General features: G+C 37.0%; 1 protein-coding gene across 1 annotated transcript; it reads right to left on the reverse strand.

Moving 5' to 3' along the window:
* Nucleotides 1-8,189: 8,189 nt before the first annotated feature.
* On the reverse strand, nucleotides 8,190-16,058 carry hacd2 (3-hydroxyacyl-CoA dehydratase 2). Its single transcript, XM_087804644.1, has 7 exons — nucleotides 15,850-16,058; nucleotides 12,938-13,055; nucleotides 11,635-11,653; nucleotides 11,253-11,341; nucleotides 9,426-9,547; nucleotides 8,843-9,021; nucleotides 8,190-8,712 (listed from the first exon to the last, which is right to left on the reverse strand). The coding sequence occupies exons 1-7, from the start codon at nucleotides 15,972-15,974 to the stop codon at nucleotides 8,630-8,632; spliced, it is 735 nt and encodes a 244-aa protein (XP_087660770.1). The 5' UTR covers nucleotides 15,975-16,058; the 3' UTR covers nucleotides 8,190-8,629.
* Between the last annotated feature and the right edge of the window lie 348 nt (nucleotides 16,059-16,406).

Raw genomic sequence — 16,406 nt, forward strand, 5'->3', positions numbered from 1 at the left:
GTTTTATTATTATTGGATGCACATTTTATTTTATTTGTTCAGGCTTTTCCTTGATTTTCTGGAACTCCTGTTGTGTTATCAGTTTTATCTTGATCTTTAAAATATATACCTTATTGAATATTGTTTTGATAGTTTAAGCGCTTTGTGACCCTGGTCTGGAAAAGCGCTATACAAATAAAAATGACTGATTCCTGAGCCGTGTGCGTGGAACCATAAGTAGATTCTGATCCACAGACCTCAGAGCCCGAGCTGGGGTGTAAGGCTGGATCAGATCAGTGATGTAAGGAGGAGCCTGACCATGAATAGCTCTGAAAGTAAGAACCAGAATTTTAAAGTTGATCCTGAAAGAAAATGGAAGCCAGTGAAGAGTTTTAAGGATCGGAGAAATGTGAGTTCTTCTACTTGAGCGAGTCAGAATTCTCGCTGCAGAGTTCTGAATCAACTGCAGACGAGACAGCTCCTTCTTGTTAAGACATGAACAAAAACTGTTACAATAGTCCAGACGAGAAGAAACAAACGCATGGATTACAAGCTCCAGATCATGTTCCTACAAATAAAAATTACTTACTTACTTACTTACTTACACTCAGACATCAACGCACTGCAGCCACACAGACACTGAATTGCGCCCCCCCCACCCCCCCAAAACACACACACACGCATCAGCGACAAACACACACACACTAAATCGAAACACACACACACACACAACTATGGATCTCATAAATTGCAACATTATTTAGAAAATTCATGGAGGAAATGTGGCGGATAAATCCTTTGAAGCTTGCGAAAGACTCGACCGGAGTTAGTGTAACTTTCTTAACAACGTCCAGCTTTTCTTGAAAATGGCTTTGTAAGTATATTCGCGACCAGATCAAGCATTTCTGCCATTGTGTGTTGAAAAACAAACAGCGAAATTAACCCAAATTAACGTTTTCGCTCCATGTGACTTGTCTCAGGGCTATCCAATCATCGTGTTCAGCATCACAAATGCTGTGAGAAGAGTAGCTTCCAAAGCGCTGACGTTGTGTCACTAACTCGAAACTGATTGGTTAACACAATCCTTCGGATGCCGTTGATTTCAATGGACAAGGGCCACCTCTGAAACGACTGAAGGCCTTAGGTAGATTTCTTCTGGCAACACCTGACAGACATGATTGACTAACATGAACCTACAATCCTGGAAGAAGTGCGCAACTTGCGCAAGCAAGAGAAAAGCTATGAAATGAAGAGAAAAGACTATGAGGAATAATTGAATACATATTTATGAAAAATAAACAATAACATTTTTTAATAATAATCTGAAATAAATTACAATTTAATTTATTTTCAGATCATGTTTAGGCCAGACGGCCCGCCACTGATATAGACAGATCTGTCCCCTGACTTTAATGCGGTTATGGTTAGAGGCAAAAATTATAGTTAACCAAGCAACAAGCCAAACTTGTGAAAATACACGTTTGGACCAATCCTAACATATTACAACAAAATACACACAAATTTATTAGCGGCTGACAAAATAAAAAGTCCATTATTCATTCAGTAATTTATTAAGTTTTCAGACAAATAATTCTAAATTACTATATTTACACATTGTAACATTATTATGTTTTACACATTTATGGAACATAAAATAATTTCCTGAATAACTTATGTAACTTAAATGATTTTCCCTCTTAGCTTTTTTTCCTTTATTGGTCTTGCAACTCCGGCTCTCCTATCACATCTGTGTCCCTGTACGGCAGCTCTATCAATTTCTGGTCAAACTGGCGAGCTGCCACTGAAAAACAATACAAAAGATGTCACAGGGCTGTTCCATTATTTATAAAAGATAGTTCCATTCTAAAATTACACATTTTTTTATTTATAATATTTTCAGCTGAATAATTGTTAACTCTGACTGACTGTGCCCCTTATACAGCTCTGAAACCGGTAGCCAAAATAAAATAAGTCAAAATATACAGTACAATAAATTAAAAAAATTGACAAACTTAGAAATTAAATCTGTTTTCATAATTGCTAAATCTGTTGTAAAACAGTAATTAATATGTAGACTCACCAAAAACGCGGTCCTTGAAGGCTCACTTCGGTCCCTTTCCTTCGCAGTTGAAAATGCAGGCTGGACAGCATTCTCCAGGTCATGCTAACAGGATGGGTCCCTCCAACCCTCAATTCAGAATGGTTAAGAAGTTGACGAGAAAATGAGACTTGCCTTATATGATCCGGCTCGGCTCTTTACCGCAGAACATTCCCTGTTGTGTTTCAGGAGCTAAACCTTAAAAAATACACAGCATGAAATAACACAAATTACACTAGTCTTGGAACATATTATTCAATTTTTTTTCGTCAGACTTAAATCATTTATCCAAAAAAGCTAAAAATACATAAAAACTGTAAATGCTTTTAAAAGTTATTAAAGTCCATTTTAATAAGTAATTGTATATGTGTACTTGAATCAAGGGTTGGTACGGAAGCATCTTGGTTTGACACTCCAAGTACTGCAATAACAAATAGGTAGAAATAGATGCGTTAAAACTTGAAAGGAAGCATAGCAGTTAAGGTCACTACTGACAGTCTCACCACTGCACCTGGAAAATAAATAGCTGGTGGCCTGGAAAATATTATCTTTGCAGTACTGGATTGGGACTCCCCATCCTACTCCAAACACAGAGGATTTGGCCTTGAAAATAAAAATATTATTTTTTATTTTTTTTATTTTTTTTTATTTTTCTTTATTTATTTATACGTGTTATTATTATTTTTTTTTGGTGCGATACGTCCTTCTGTTTCTGATTCCGATGGTCAACTGTGATCATTCAGATGCGTGCATGTACATGTGAATGTGAGCGTCTACTTGTGGCGAAGCTGCAAGAGACGGATGTAACGAAAGTGCATTTCTGTTTGGAGAATAAAATAACGAACTGTAGCGCCACAACACAACCCCATTCAGTGGAACAAAAGAATAAAGGAAAGATGCTAATGTGCTGTTTTAGCTAACATGCTATTGAATAGTGATGAAAGCAAGCTAAACCTAAGAAAATATGAATTCACGGTACAGTAATATGCAAGTTATGAGTAGAACAACAATGACCAGGTAGTACTTGAGGATAATAATAAATATTGTATGTAAATATAACAATTAATAATATTTTATAAGGACTTACCAGTTTCTCTCACACTTGACAAAATGTTCGTTGATCCAACTGGCCACAGATGTCCAACATTCCCGCCACAAATGCCCCTCCCCGAACACCCACCATCTATGTCTAATGTTGAATCAATGTTGATTCAACGACAGATTTTCAATTTAAAAATGATTATTCAATGGTTATTATGACAGTTATTCAACATTGAATCAACATTGATTGATCAACGTCAACCAATAATAACCAATCTGACTAAAAATCCACATTGAATCAATAATGTTTGCTATCTGAGCACGGACGAAACTTCCTCCAAAAAGACACTTAAAAACATCCATAAAGTCAATACTGCTTCCAGAGCGTACAGTCTACTGTCTTCACCGGAAGCGCTCGCAATATAACCAGGAGTTCCCGTTTCCATGGCTTGCTACAGTTTAAACATATGCCAAAAACTAGCAAAAACATACTTCTTTATTTTTTAGCTGGAACAATTATTCTCGTCGTGGCTTCAATACAAGATGGATTTTATATGATATATGATATTGATTTTATCGGGTATTGTTGTAATTGTTAGTTAAGCGCTTGTGACCCTGGTCTAGAAAAGCGCTCTACAAATATTACTTACTTACTTACATATGAAGCATCTTTTTGGAGGAAGTTTGTCCCTGGGCGGCATAAGGGTGAGTAAAAAATTAGTGAAATTTGAGTTTGGGTCTATCCCAGCTTAAAGCTTTTTAAACCGCACTCCAGTGGGAAGTGAGTCGAACAGTAGAAGTCAGTAATTGAACTTAGTAGCACTTGAACCCAAATAGTGTGTAAAAAATCCTATATGTACCGTCTATATCAGGGGTGGGCAATTAAAATTCTACAAGGGCCACATTCAATTCTGTGAATGTTGTTAGGGGCCGACAAGCAAAATGAAAGACCCCTAAAAAAAAGGAAATGCGTCATTTGGCGGTGACATTTATTAAGCTAAATATACTGCAATTTTATTCTTGTAAAGATGAGTTTTTTTCAAAACAGTTCTTCAATTAACTTAAAAAAAATGTTCTGAGGGATTAATATATACTCGAAAAATTATACACAAAAAGGAGGGAAGTGTTATGTGAAAATGTAAATTAATAATAAATACAAAATACATTTGTTAATGCATTAGAACCATTTATACATGATCATACTTTGACATTACGAGGGCTGCATAAATGCAGTCAAAGGGCCGCATGTGGCCCCCGAGCCGCACTTTGCCCAGGTCTGGTCTATATGAACTATATGTACATTTTACATCTCAGCCTCAACAACAACTAAAGTCAATGGGTATTGTTATGTTAAAATGTTATTATAGCTCAACTTAAGAACACGTTCTTAAAAAATAATGATATAATATGAAGATTCAGTTTCTAATTCATCTCAAACACTTTTCTGTGGCAGTGGACAAGTCAAACAAGAGTTTCCCATCGTGTTTTGATGGCTGCTGGTGCACAAGAAACAAGTGTCTCCCTCATGCGGCTTCACAATCTGGACACATGTGACAAGGAACCACGTGTGTTGACCAAAAAACCATTCACCGCAAGCTCAATCCTAGCTGCCTTTGTAATGCATCAGCGGAGAAGTGGTGTTCGCTGTGAGAACAGGGGCCTCCATTCAGCTGGTCGCTCTTCAAACAGAAGACAATCCCAGATATGAATCGCACACTCACTAATCTTGATGCAACTTGTTTTTTCTTGCTTGTCTCATGACTATGCATTTGCTCAGAATCTCTGCAAATATCTTCTAAGATGTTCAATTCATATTCAATAAAGTCGTTTAAATTATTTATTGTGTTACTAGCATGTTATAAAATTTCCTTTTTCATAAATATTGTCAAGGGTTATCGTCTCCTGATAGTTTGAAACATGCCAATTTTGTTTTTGCCTTTTTAAGGTACAGGTAGACTGTCTCATGGTGAAGCCTCGTCAAATTACTTGGGGTCACTAACATTTATGAGATACTTAAGGGCACTGTGTTACTCGAAGGGCTAACATCAGTTTTGCACTCACCTTAACTTATTATGTATTATTATGGATGAAATGATATTCCTCTAATACACTAATCACATTATGAATAATTTAATCATTACACATGGGACAACAAGAAAGGAAACAAACAATGAAAGATAATTAGATCATTATTATGTAAACCGGACAATTATTTGATTTATAAGTGTTAATATTTAAATGAGTAATTAATGTGTGTCAAGTGACTCTTAGGAGTTTATGTTTATTGAACCAACCTAATTTAATTGACAACTTTGTTTCTTTTACAACCAGCCTGACAACACAAAAACTTGGATTTTTCTCCTCTGGTCCTGAACCTTGTGCGAGGAACCATCAGTAGATTCTGATCCACAGACCTCAGAGCCCGAGCTGGGGTGTAAGGCTGGATCAGATCAGTGATTTAAGGAGGAGCCTGACCATGAATAGAACTAAAAATAAGAACCAGAATTTTAATGTTGATCCTGAAAGAAACTGGAAGCCAGTGAAGAGTTTTAAGGATCGGAGAAATGTGAGTTCTTCTACTAGAGCGGGTCAGAATTCTCGCTGCAGAGAGAGTTCTGTATCAACTGCAGGCGAGACACCTGTATCATCTTAACCTGTGGTAGTTTATTGTTTGGAGTCCATTAGATAATAGTCTAAGACATTATCCTGCCTGGTAATTTTGCTGTTTGTTAAATTAAATAATCTCATTAAATTATGATAGTGTTGTATTTTTAAATGCCTAAATAATGATCTTGAAATGGTTTAATGTTCCATTCATTGTCTTCAATGTTGTGTTTGTGTTAAAGATCAGCAATTCCATGGACACAATACATTTGAAAAAGAACACTAAGTCAATTGTTGTCTGAATATCTTTAGGCATTTGCTCTTTCAAGGACACGTGAGATTTTTTTCTTTTTCTAAGAAATTCTTTATTCATAAGTGTATGGTATTGTTATTACGTCCTATAATCTCTAGTAGGTTCTTTGAAAACATTACATCAGGGAGGCAATTAAAGATGATCCATTCTACTGCCAAAAGCAGAGATGCTAGACCAGCACATCATAAATGTATCTCAGGTAGATCTAGATACATCATGATAGTATTATCTTCATCTTACCAACTTAATGTAGCTAGTTGTAAAGGAGGTGCAGTTTAATCTAAGTTTGTTTGTTTTTTCAATGGAATAATGAACCATTAAATGAAAAATCATCAAAATTCAATAATGTAAGTAGGTGTTTTTTTTAGTAAGGAGTATATATGCAATAAAAGTCTGGACACCAATGACCCAAGTGTTCATTTAGATGTCACATTGATATGTCAAATAAAGCTTACTTACCTACAAGTCTCTTATAAAGTCCTTAATTAAAATTTTGGTGGCTCAAATTTCCTCTCATTTTCACATCTTTGTGTTTTTAAAACTGTTTCTTACAATATACAGTATATATATATACTGTATATATATATATATATATATATATATATATATATATATATAAATATCTGTGTATGTGTATTAAATATTGTTATTATAAGACCTCATTGGTTTGAACACATTTAAACAGTTTAGAGATAAGAACTTGTCATACAATCATATTTGTTCATTTAAAATGAAATAATCAGGGTCACACACTTCCTTCGTTGTGTGGAATATTTTCACTTGGGCTGTGAAAAAAATGATCCATTTTGCTTACAACGTGTATGTTCTCAGCTAACCAGATGCTTAAACTTTTTAATTTTTAATTTTTGTTTGGCGTTTTCCTGGAGTACTCTGTCGCCCCCTAGAGAACTGTGGTGTGGTTTTTGAAGTCCTAATCTACTTATCACTGTAAATGCAAACAAACGGTAATTTCCACAACAATGTTTTATTGTAAATTCATTGACACGCATATAAAGTCTGCGAGTGTATCAAAAACTGATTCACCAGGCCTCATGCTTTTCTCTCTCTTTGACATGTGGATTGAACTGTTCATTCAAAGTATTTAATTTCAATCCCTCATGCAACTGTGAAGACAAGATGCACCTTTTTTGGTCCTTCAGAACCAAGCACCGAACCATTCCACATCACCGACACACAGAAGATTAAAGGTACTCAACCACCTTGCTACATATTAAGAACGTGAGAGATCTGTGAGGAGATGAGACTGAAAGATGGAGAAATCAACACGTGACATTTAGGAATCTGAAGGTCAAAGGCTACTGGATGATGGAGAAACACTGCTGTCCGTTTCTGACCTCTAGTGGCCAGAGTTCCACAATGACAGATTGCAGTGAACACTAAACTAAAAAGAAAAAAAATTGTCTAAAAAGAGCCAATTGCTGAATTGAGTCATATATAAATAGTGCTATTTGACGTTATGTCTTATTGTCTCGTTCATGTCTCACTAGTATGATCAGAGACGGTGACTCATACTCTGTGGGGGGGTGAGTCAAAAACAAGAATGGATAAATTACAAGACATTCTGACGATTATATATAGAGAGGAACAGTAACTTACAACTTAATGAGAGCGTTTTTTAAAAATCCACAGAGAAAAAGGGACTAGTAACCACTAGTTTATAAAAGTGCCATTAGAGGGTTGACCATGTGCTACATTTGACATAACTTGAACTTGGTTAACAAATGCTACCTTTTCCTTAACATTTCCAACAAGAATTGATGATAACTATGTAGGACGTGTTATAAATTATGATCTCGACTATTCTGGTGATTGTCATTTTTTTAAGCTTAAGACAGTTAATAGGTAATGTTGAAGTCTTTATTGATTACCAACATTATTGAAAAATCCATTTTCAGGTTCCAACATATGAGAAGTACAAGCGATTGAAGCTACTGCATTAACTGTGATCTCTGGAAAACCTAATGGAAATAATCTGCATTACTCAAAAATAAAAAATCCACCAACAGCCCACTAGAGGGCACCCATGAGCGTGGACAAGAGATGCTAGACATGCATCTCATTCCACAGGTGATTCTCTGACGTCATCATACGACACAAACAAGGAAACAAACCGAACATTGAAAAACATGCAGGTGAAAACTGGAACATGTTTATTGAACAAACTCAAGGATGGAATGGACTGATGGAAACACGAATGTACAAATCTGGATGATCAAACTCTTCAAGCTACTCACTTGACACGGTTGCTTCCACAACTGCCACACAGAGAGGAATCTAAAGGGAGTTTCTGTTTGAAATCATCCTTGTTTTTCTAGTTCAAACTCAAATGGAATACGTCTCCTGGAATAAAGCAGTCGTTTCATAAATTAAATAACCATATTAATATTTTTTAAAACATGTTTGCAAGCATCTACAAGACAGAGCTGTAGGAAGAGGTTAATAACTGGATCATGTGCCAGGACCGGGCTGGCGTCAGGGCAAACTAGTCGGGCTCAATAAGCAGACGTGGTCTAGTTCCTCCTCTGTTGCTTGTATTGGCATCATGACCTGCATCTTCCAGCAGGCTGTCGTGCTCATTCAACTTTGCTGTTGTCTGCCAGGTGTCCCAAAACCTTCTTCCTCTGTCGGATCATGTGGAAGTAAAGCTGAGGGAAGACTGACGGAGAGAAGGAAGAAAAAAAAAAAAAAACGAGCGTCATCCTGAGGTCACATCACCTGAATCTTTCGTTACAAACGCTAATGTTAAAGCAAAACTTTAGTATCCTGAAAAGGTGACTCGGACTTACGGGGAATGTAGGAGATCATGACGAGGATGAGGAAGGTGTAGTAGTCAAAGGAGAAGTTGTACTTGTTGGGGAGTGTGACCGAGTACAGGCCCGTCTTCTGCACGAACGGCAGAGCTGCATAGATGGTCAGGAGCTCCCCGGTCACTCCCATGGGATAGAGCATGAAGAAGAAGGTGTACCTGGAAATCAAAACAGCTTGTCAACACATTACAAGTTATTAAATCGCTATAGGTATTTAGAATAACTTTTCTATAAACATCCCTTTTAACAAGCAGTATAACAACCAGGATTCAGACACCAGTTTGACCACTCCAGCTACAAATTGTTTTTCTTTTTTCAACTAAATCTAAATGCAACACTGAAGAAACTTCTAAGGTGGAGCAAGAAGAATAAGGTGATGTTATTGAGAGTATTGGAAGATGGGTTAGAAAGTACGACTGAATAACTTGACCATGAATACTGAAGGGTAATTAAGAGAACTTTCTATAAATAAAATGAAGATGAAATAGCATCTACCGTTTGTTACAAAAGGGCTTATGAAAAAGGACTTGTGTCGACAAATGTTCACAAAGAATTTATCTACCTGGCCCACTTTATGAGGTACGGCAGGTGATTCAGCAGACTGAAGGTGTAGAAGGAGTAGCGGATGATCTCTGTGATGGTCCAAGCGGCAACAAAGAGCAGCACACTGTCTTCGCTCTGGACCTGTTGGGACCAGAATAAGTCATTAATTCTAACACTTTCATCCTCAAGATGCATTTGTCAGCCGTTTGTCATACCAAGCTGAAACCTCAAAAATATGCGTTTTCAAATACCGTATAAAATGTATAATTATCTTTATGGAGACTAAATGATTCAAATACCACACATGCCATCAAATCAAAAAGGGTTTGGTTTTGAGGCAGACGTCTACACTAAACTCAGAATGATATGGTTCCTTAACATAGCAAAATATTTGCAAAGTGAGTATAATGTGTAGTTTTACCGGTGACGGTTGGGTTAGCGGTTTAACTACTGCCAGAACAAAGGGCTATTAAGTAACGGCTACTTTAATTACTTTGAAGAACAATAAGAAAAGCTGGCCAGACTTGATATTCAGACTGTCTTAGGAAAAGTTGATAGGTATCTGCGTATTGCTCTAATGCAGGAGATCGTGAATTAATGCAGGGGAGGTGATATGAATAGGGTTGTAAGCCAGATGCATTTTTATTTCAAAAGTACAAGCCCCTATATTCAGTGTTCCCTGAAACCACACCTTCAGAGCTGCATAGCATTGTTGCGCTATGTTTACCATATGGCCCTTGGCGGGAGGGAGGCAGGACAAATAGTAGTCAAGTTTGATTGACATACCAAAATAAATCACTTTGAAAGAGTTGCTTTAAAATATTTTGAGTACTGATCTGCATGTGCACAGTTGTCGGCATTGATGCAGTTTGACGTTATTCACAGATTAGGGAATTCATTTAAACATGTTGCAAAATTTTAAAAATCTATTAATTTATGATGTCTGAAGTCAGACATACATACAAACTGTGATCAGTCACACTCCAATTCCCGAGTGGCTCTAAGCTAGTTTCTAACATGTAACCCTCCTGCTGAGGCAGAAGCAAAAACATTATTTTTACCTTCATTTTAGCACAGAATTGCACCTCAGTTTTAACTGAATGAGCATTTATTCACTGTAGTTTTGGTTAAAGGGTAAATTCACACAACATATCTTGTACATCTGGCTAAGGCGCATGCATTCTAAAAGAGTTTTCCATCCACACACAGTAGCCATGCCACTCGTTTCCAAGTCTATAGATCAGTCCACGTGTTAGTTTAAAACCAAATTCACCCCTGAAAGCATGTACACTTGCATTATCGATGTTTTTAGAATTTTATTTAAAGAAACCCATCAACATGTCAAGCTCAAATTCATTCCTGCAACCTGACATACTCACAAGTGAACTCCTCCTTAACCTGAGGTGTAAACATGAAGCACTGAAATGACTTGACTGGTAATAAACATTTTATCTTTATCTGCAATGAGATATTAATAGGCATCAGAAGTGACAAATGGAGTTTAAATAAAATGTTTTTACGGGAGACCTTTATCTACTTAGCCACAAGGAATGTTAGCCTCGCTTTGAATTATCGATTCTCTACCGAATCTTAATTTACAATACATTTTTATTTTGAATGACTGAACGACGAAAATATCAAAGCCTTTAGTTGCAACTCCAGAACACCTACATGTAATCATTTGTTCAATTTTCCGCTTGGACGAATTCCTGGAAATTTAATTTAAATGCATTCAAAACCTTTAGTGTTATTTTATTGACAAACAGCCAGATAAACGACAACAATAGAATAGATTCCGAGGAAACATGTTGACGACAAACGCAGAAAGCATATGATGTTAACTTACCTCTCTCACGCTATGAGTGACAGCCCAGGTGAGAAACACTCGCGACATGACCTGGAATCCTGTCAGCACTACAGAGGAGGGTACAATTCCTGCCAGACAAATGCAACAAGTTCAGGTATTTAGACAAGAGAAAATCAGTTTTTTCGGAACAATAAAAATAAATACATTTTAAATGTCATAATTTTCCAAAAACACATTTAACATTTAACACTAATCAAAAACACAAGATTATACAAATCATGTGAATAAAGTAGTGGTGTGGAACTATTGCACAGCCTTCTGGGAATAGAGACTCGTTTTAATTTCTTAATGCGAGTTGAAACGTTTTGGTCTTTTTAAAAACAGGAAACAAATAGTCAAAATAGATTGAAGAGAAACTCACCTACGGCACAGTGGAGGATCTGCAGGAGGAGAACAGAACAATTATTAGACTGATGTTGATGATGCAACTGCATCAATTAGAATCTTAACAGGTTTATATAGTAACAATGTCCATCTGCAGAAACCACTAGACCTCCCTTTACCTGGCCGACAGGTTACATTGGAGGAGTCCAAATTGTAACTTTAATTTTCTCATAACAACTGAACATGACTTTAGGGTAGAGGCAACCTGGAAGCTGGGATCTTCTCAACTAAATTAGATTAAACAAAATAAAAATAACTGTTAAATCTTAATGAGTACAGTTGAATTGGATCACCAATTTGGAAAGAGGAAAACATTTTTTCAAATTCTACTTTAAGTTCAGACTTGAAGCCATTCAAGTCACTAGAGCCAGCCTTTGTTATGCATCATCAACCTTGAAATAGCTGTGCATTCCTTAAAAAGAAGTATCAGAACATGACCAGAATGTAACGAAATTAATGAATGGATTAAAAATCTACTCCAAACCAATTCTCTTTCTAGAAAGAGCCGTTACAAAAAGGTATTTTTGTCATGCATTCAACTAGTGTTTTTGGGGATTTGTCTTCTGTGTCTGCAGTGAGACACGAAAAAAGTCCTATACAGAAAATACAACTAATTTAAGAGACATTTGAAGCCATTATTTTGTAAACCACATTTAATATTATTTATTAATAATATAGTATTATATATTAAATCATCTGTATTGTCAGAGTCCAGCATTTACTTTGATAGAGGTCTTTAATAACCCTTGTGTATTATTTCAGGGTCAAAATGAACCAAAGACAAATGCATTTGAGGTATCCCTTGTGTAGCTTCTGGGTCAAAGTGAATGACTTCCCTGGCTTCTAGAACTACATATGCAGTGGTGGAGGTTGTTCAGCTGCACCCAGAAGCAGCACAAGGGATATCACAAACACATTTGTTATCGGGCCTTCAGGCCACCTTGACCCTGAGCTTTTTGTCGTCAATATTACTTTGACGACAAAAAGCAACACAACATCAGAAAATTCATCTTTTGATTGATTCAACATCTTCGGTCTCTTAGACATAAGATTTGGGCTAAAATTAATGGATGAATTAATCAATATTCAGTGCAACCAACATTTTTCAGGACAAAATGTATCCCATGTGCTTAAAAACAAAGGAGATCTAACTTATATTGTGTCTTATAATCTTGCACTACCAGCCCAGAAGATGGAGATGCTGGTAAGCGGAAATCTGTTTCGCTTATTAAACCACAACTTGCAGAACCTTTGCTGCTTCATGTGGACGGTGAACTCACCTCCAGGACTGCACCAGTCTGAAAGAACTTCAGTGGCTTCTCAATGGAATAATACAAGCCATGGTAGCTGCCTCTGGCCAGGTATGCTCTCACCAGACCCACAGCAATCACAAGCCACCTGTGGGACAAAACAAATTGATACATATTTCAATTGAGGAAGTGAGAAACAAAGGTTGTATTTATAATTTCCCCACAGACTTCAAATATGCAAAATAGGACTGAGTTAAGCCTTGTCTGGACCAGCGTTTAGTTTTTCTGCTCGATCACTGGATGAGTTCTTTAGACACCAACCACTATTTACATGTTATTTTTCCTCCCTTGTCACCTGTGCAGCTCCAACTTGCCTGGGGAGAAGACTCTGCAGAGTCTGGTTCTGCATGTAAAAAGTTTTTTCCCCACCACGGTCGCTTATTGCTGTGATTAAGTGAAACCCATTTTTCCCCTGCTCTTATGCTGTATAGTGTTAATAAAACTTAAAGGGCCTTAATAATTGTGCACTTTAAATGTAACAATTCAATTGAAGATATTGGATAATTAATTCAAAGCGTCAGTATGAGTGGAATATCCCATGACCCACTAGAACTGTGAGACAAATTGAAAATACAAATCTAAAACACCACAATTTAACTTTCTTTTAAATTTGGATTGATGGTTTCTAATGATGCAAGGCACCAGGGGCGGACTGGCGTATGGGGATACCGGGGATTTTCCCTAAATAATTAGGGATTAGAAGTTTATGGCGATGGCTTACATCATTGTGGTTCACTCAGAGGGCTAGGTTGTGCGGCTATTGTTGAGATGGACTGTACCTATGTTCACGTTCAGTCTCTGCTAATAGCCAATCAAATATCATCAATGTGTTTAAGTCCCACTCCCGAACAAGTCCAAAAACTCAAATGTGTTGCTGACAAGCTTAGGGATAAATAAATAAATCCCTCGAGGAACTTGCAGCAACAACTCAAAAAAATAAGGATCTATGTGGCTTTTTGGTTTCAACAGCACTAGAAACAGATGCCACCCAAACAATATGATGAAAGTAAGATGTGGTTTAAACTTTGTCATGCTTTAGGTTAAAATGCTATTTTGGCTAACACTGGCTAATGCTGCTAAACATATAGTATTAGCTACATCCTTCTATCCATTGGCTAGCCTCACCATTTGCTGACCGGATGTTACTTTTAGTGTCAACCTGCCCATAAGCAATGTTATCGTCTGGTTATCCTCAGGGATTTTATCTGTGAAATTACACATACATTCGTTCAAAGAAAATTATTAGTCCACTAGCATTCGTTGGTGTGTGCGTTTGTGAGACACTTCTATTGCAACTCTGAGACTAGAGAGGCTAATACACTTGAATAATTTTCAGTTTATGCCTATATATGGACCTTACTACGTGGGATCTTTAGACAGATGTTTGAGGATGTAGCCCTGATGCGTGTCTGGCGTAATAACCTTAAAATCCTCTCATGTACGTACATACTTCACTGACAGGAAACAGTTTTATTAAAATATTCACCTGATGTTGTATTGTTAACTAGCATAATTTACTATACTAATCTTTCATCTAGACCGGAGAGGATCCAAGTCAGAGCAGCATTATAGTTATGGTACGGCTGATGAGTGTGATAATGGTAATATATGACATATATAATAATACAGGATTTCCACATTGCTTTTTACTATGTGACTCATTTATACAGGTACATATGTATATTAGTGAGTCGCATGATTATTGCCTTCTGAACTAGCAATTAAAAAATGACCCATTCTTTTTAACCAGGGCTTTAGGGTGTTTTAACCTGCATATCCTCTCATGACATCTATTGTGACTGTATTGTATATTGTTACTTAATGTAATGTTTTTGTCCCCTACCTCTATATATATATATATATATTTACATTCCAGAGGGCTCTCCGGAGAGGACTGTGACCCAGGACTATGTGTCCACATCAATCAAAGACCAAAAACGGCAGATATGAAATATTCTCCTTCACATTTTAAGTTTTCAAATGTCAGTTTTTTAGTTTTGTTCTTGTTATCATAAATACCTGACATTTCTACATACTACATAGTTAGTTTTGTTGTCATCGATTTCAAAATAACATCTTTATTCAAATTATTGTTGTAATTATCTTCCCTTCTAGTTTACCCAGTGTATATTACTTTAGCTCTACAAGTCTGGATAATTGGAGGAACAAATTATTTTTGCATCAATGGCCTGTTTAAAAACCTGCATTAAAATCACTACATGCTTTAAAATCACTACACTGCTGACATGCTCTCATTTGTTCACTGATAAACTGCTAGGATTTTCAAAGAAAGGACATTTGTGCATTTTGCACAGTCAGTATGAATCCGTGGGTTTCTACAAGTGAGGCACTGTATAGTGGATACAGAAACTAAATGTGACCTAACTGGTTACACAGCAAAGGGGGAAGAACTGGAGTATCAGCTTCATCCAATGCACTTTAGGATAGAATCTGCCTTTTAAAGAATACCACGCTTTAATAAATATAACTGTACACCCATTTCAAATAGTTATAACAATGATATTGACACAACTAGGAGTCGGAGGCATTGGGGTGACATGTATATTGCGTCACTGCTGACGTCTGTTAAATGAACCCCCTCAACTATAAACATTTTTAAGGGTTTCTCTGCAAGGACTACATCAAAAATGTAAATATTGTGAGCTCACAGGCTCGTTTTGTCAGGTGCACGTTCCCGTGCGTGGGTCGTTCACGCGCACGTTAATCCGTGCAAATCTTTTACACACATGGTTTAAACAGGAAGGATAGTTAGAATCAGTGATCACTGTTTTATTGCACATGTTTCACGACACATGATAGCACTAGTTAGCATGAAGAGAAGATGGTTCCGGTGCAAGTGTGCAGGCAGACGAGCTACATACCCCGCTGTCATAACAACGTTGTAGATGACCAGGTAGGCCGTGGCTAAGGCACCGGGGCCCTTCTTCTTTCTAGGGGCCCCATCGCTGTGAGCCGCCTTGCTTGACCCCAAAGACGTGGCCGACATGACCAGACGAGCGTGATGATCTTTGGACCTGAACCAGAGAGAGACTGGCAGCTTCACCGAGACAGGAAACGGCTCAGCGCCAACCAGGAAGTGATTTCAGGGGACCGAGAGGATTCACTACTCATCATTTCCGGTGTGGTCTTCCCCTTTCCAGGGTTTACAGCAACATATACAGTATATTCCTCCCCCTGCTGGATGAGATCATAATTAATTTGATGATAAATTAAAATAAATCATGTTGTGTAACTGTTAAACACCTTCCTTATACTTATTTTTTTTGATGGCAACTTTTGAATTATTTATTCACGTCTTTTTATATGTTTTGTATGTAACTATTGTATTTATGTATTTATTTGATTTTATATAAACAAAGTGACGTTTCCAACTATTTCGATGCCATGAATTGTTATTCCTCATTTTCGTGTGATATAT

The sequence above is a fragment of the Callionymus lyra genome, chromosome 12 (assembly GCF_982586985.1).
Source record: "Callionymus lyra chromosome 12, fCalLyr1.hap1.1, whole genome shotgun sequence".
Lineage (NCBI taxonomy): Eukaryota > Metazoa > Chordata > Actinopteri > Syngnathiformes > Callionymidae > Callionymus > Callionymus lyra.

What these genes read in the sequence shown, in the direction of transcription:
- hacd2 (XM_087804644.1), bottom strand. Translation starts at nt 15,974, where the DNA reads ATGTCGGCCACGTCTTTGGGGTCAAGCAAGGCGGCTCACAGCGATGGG. An exon ending in AACGTTGTTATGACAGCGGG is followed by an intron (nt 13,056 to 15,849) that starts GTATGTAGCTCG and finishes TTTGTCCCACAG; the next exon opens with GTGGCTTGTGATTGCTGTGG. An exon ending in TACCTCATAAAGTGGGCCAG is followed by an intron (nt 9,022 to 9,425) that starts GTAGATAAATTC and finishes TTTGATTTCCAG; the next exon opens with GTACACCTTCTTCTTCATGC.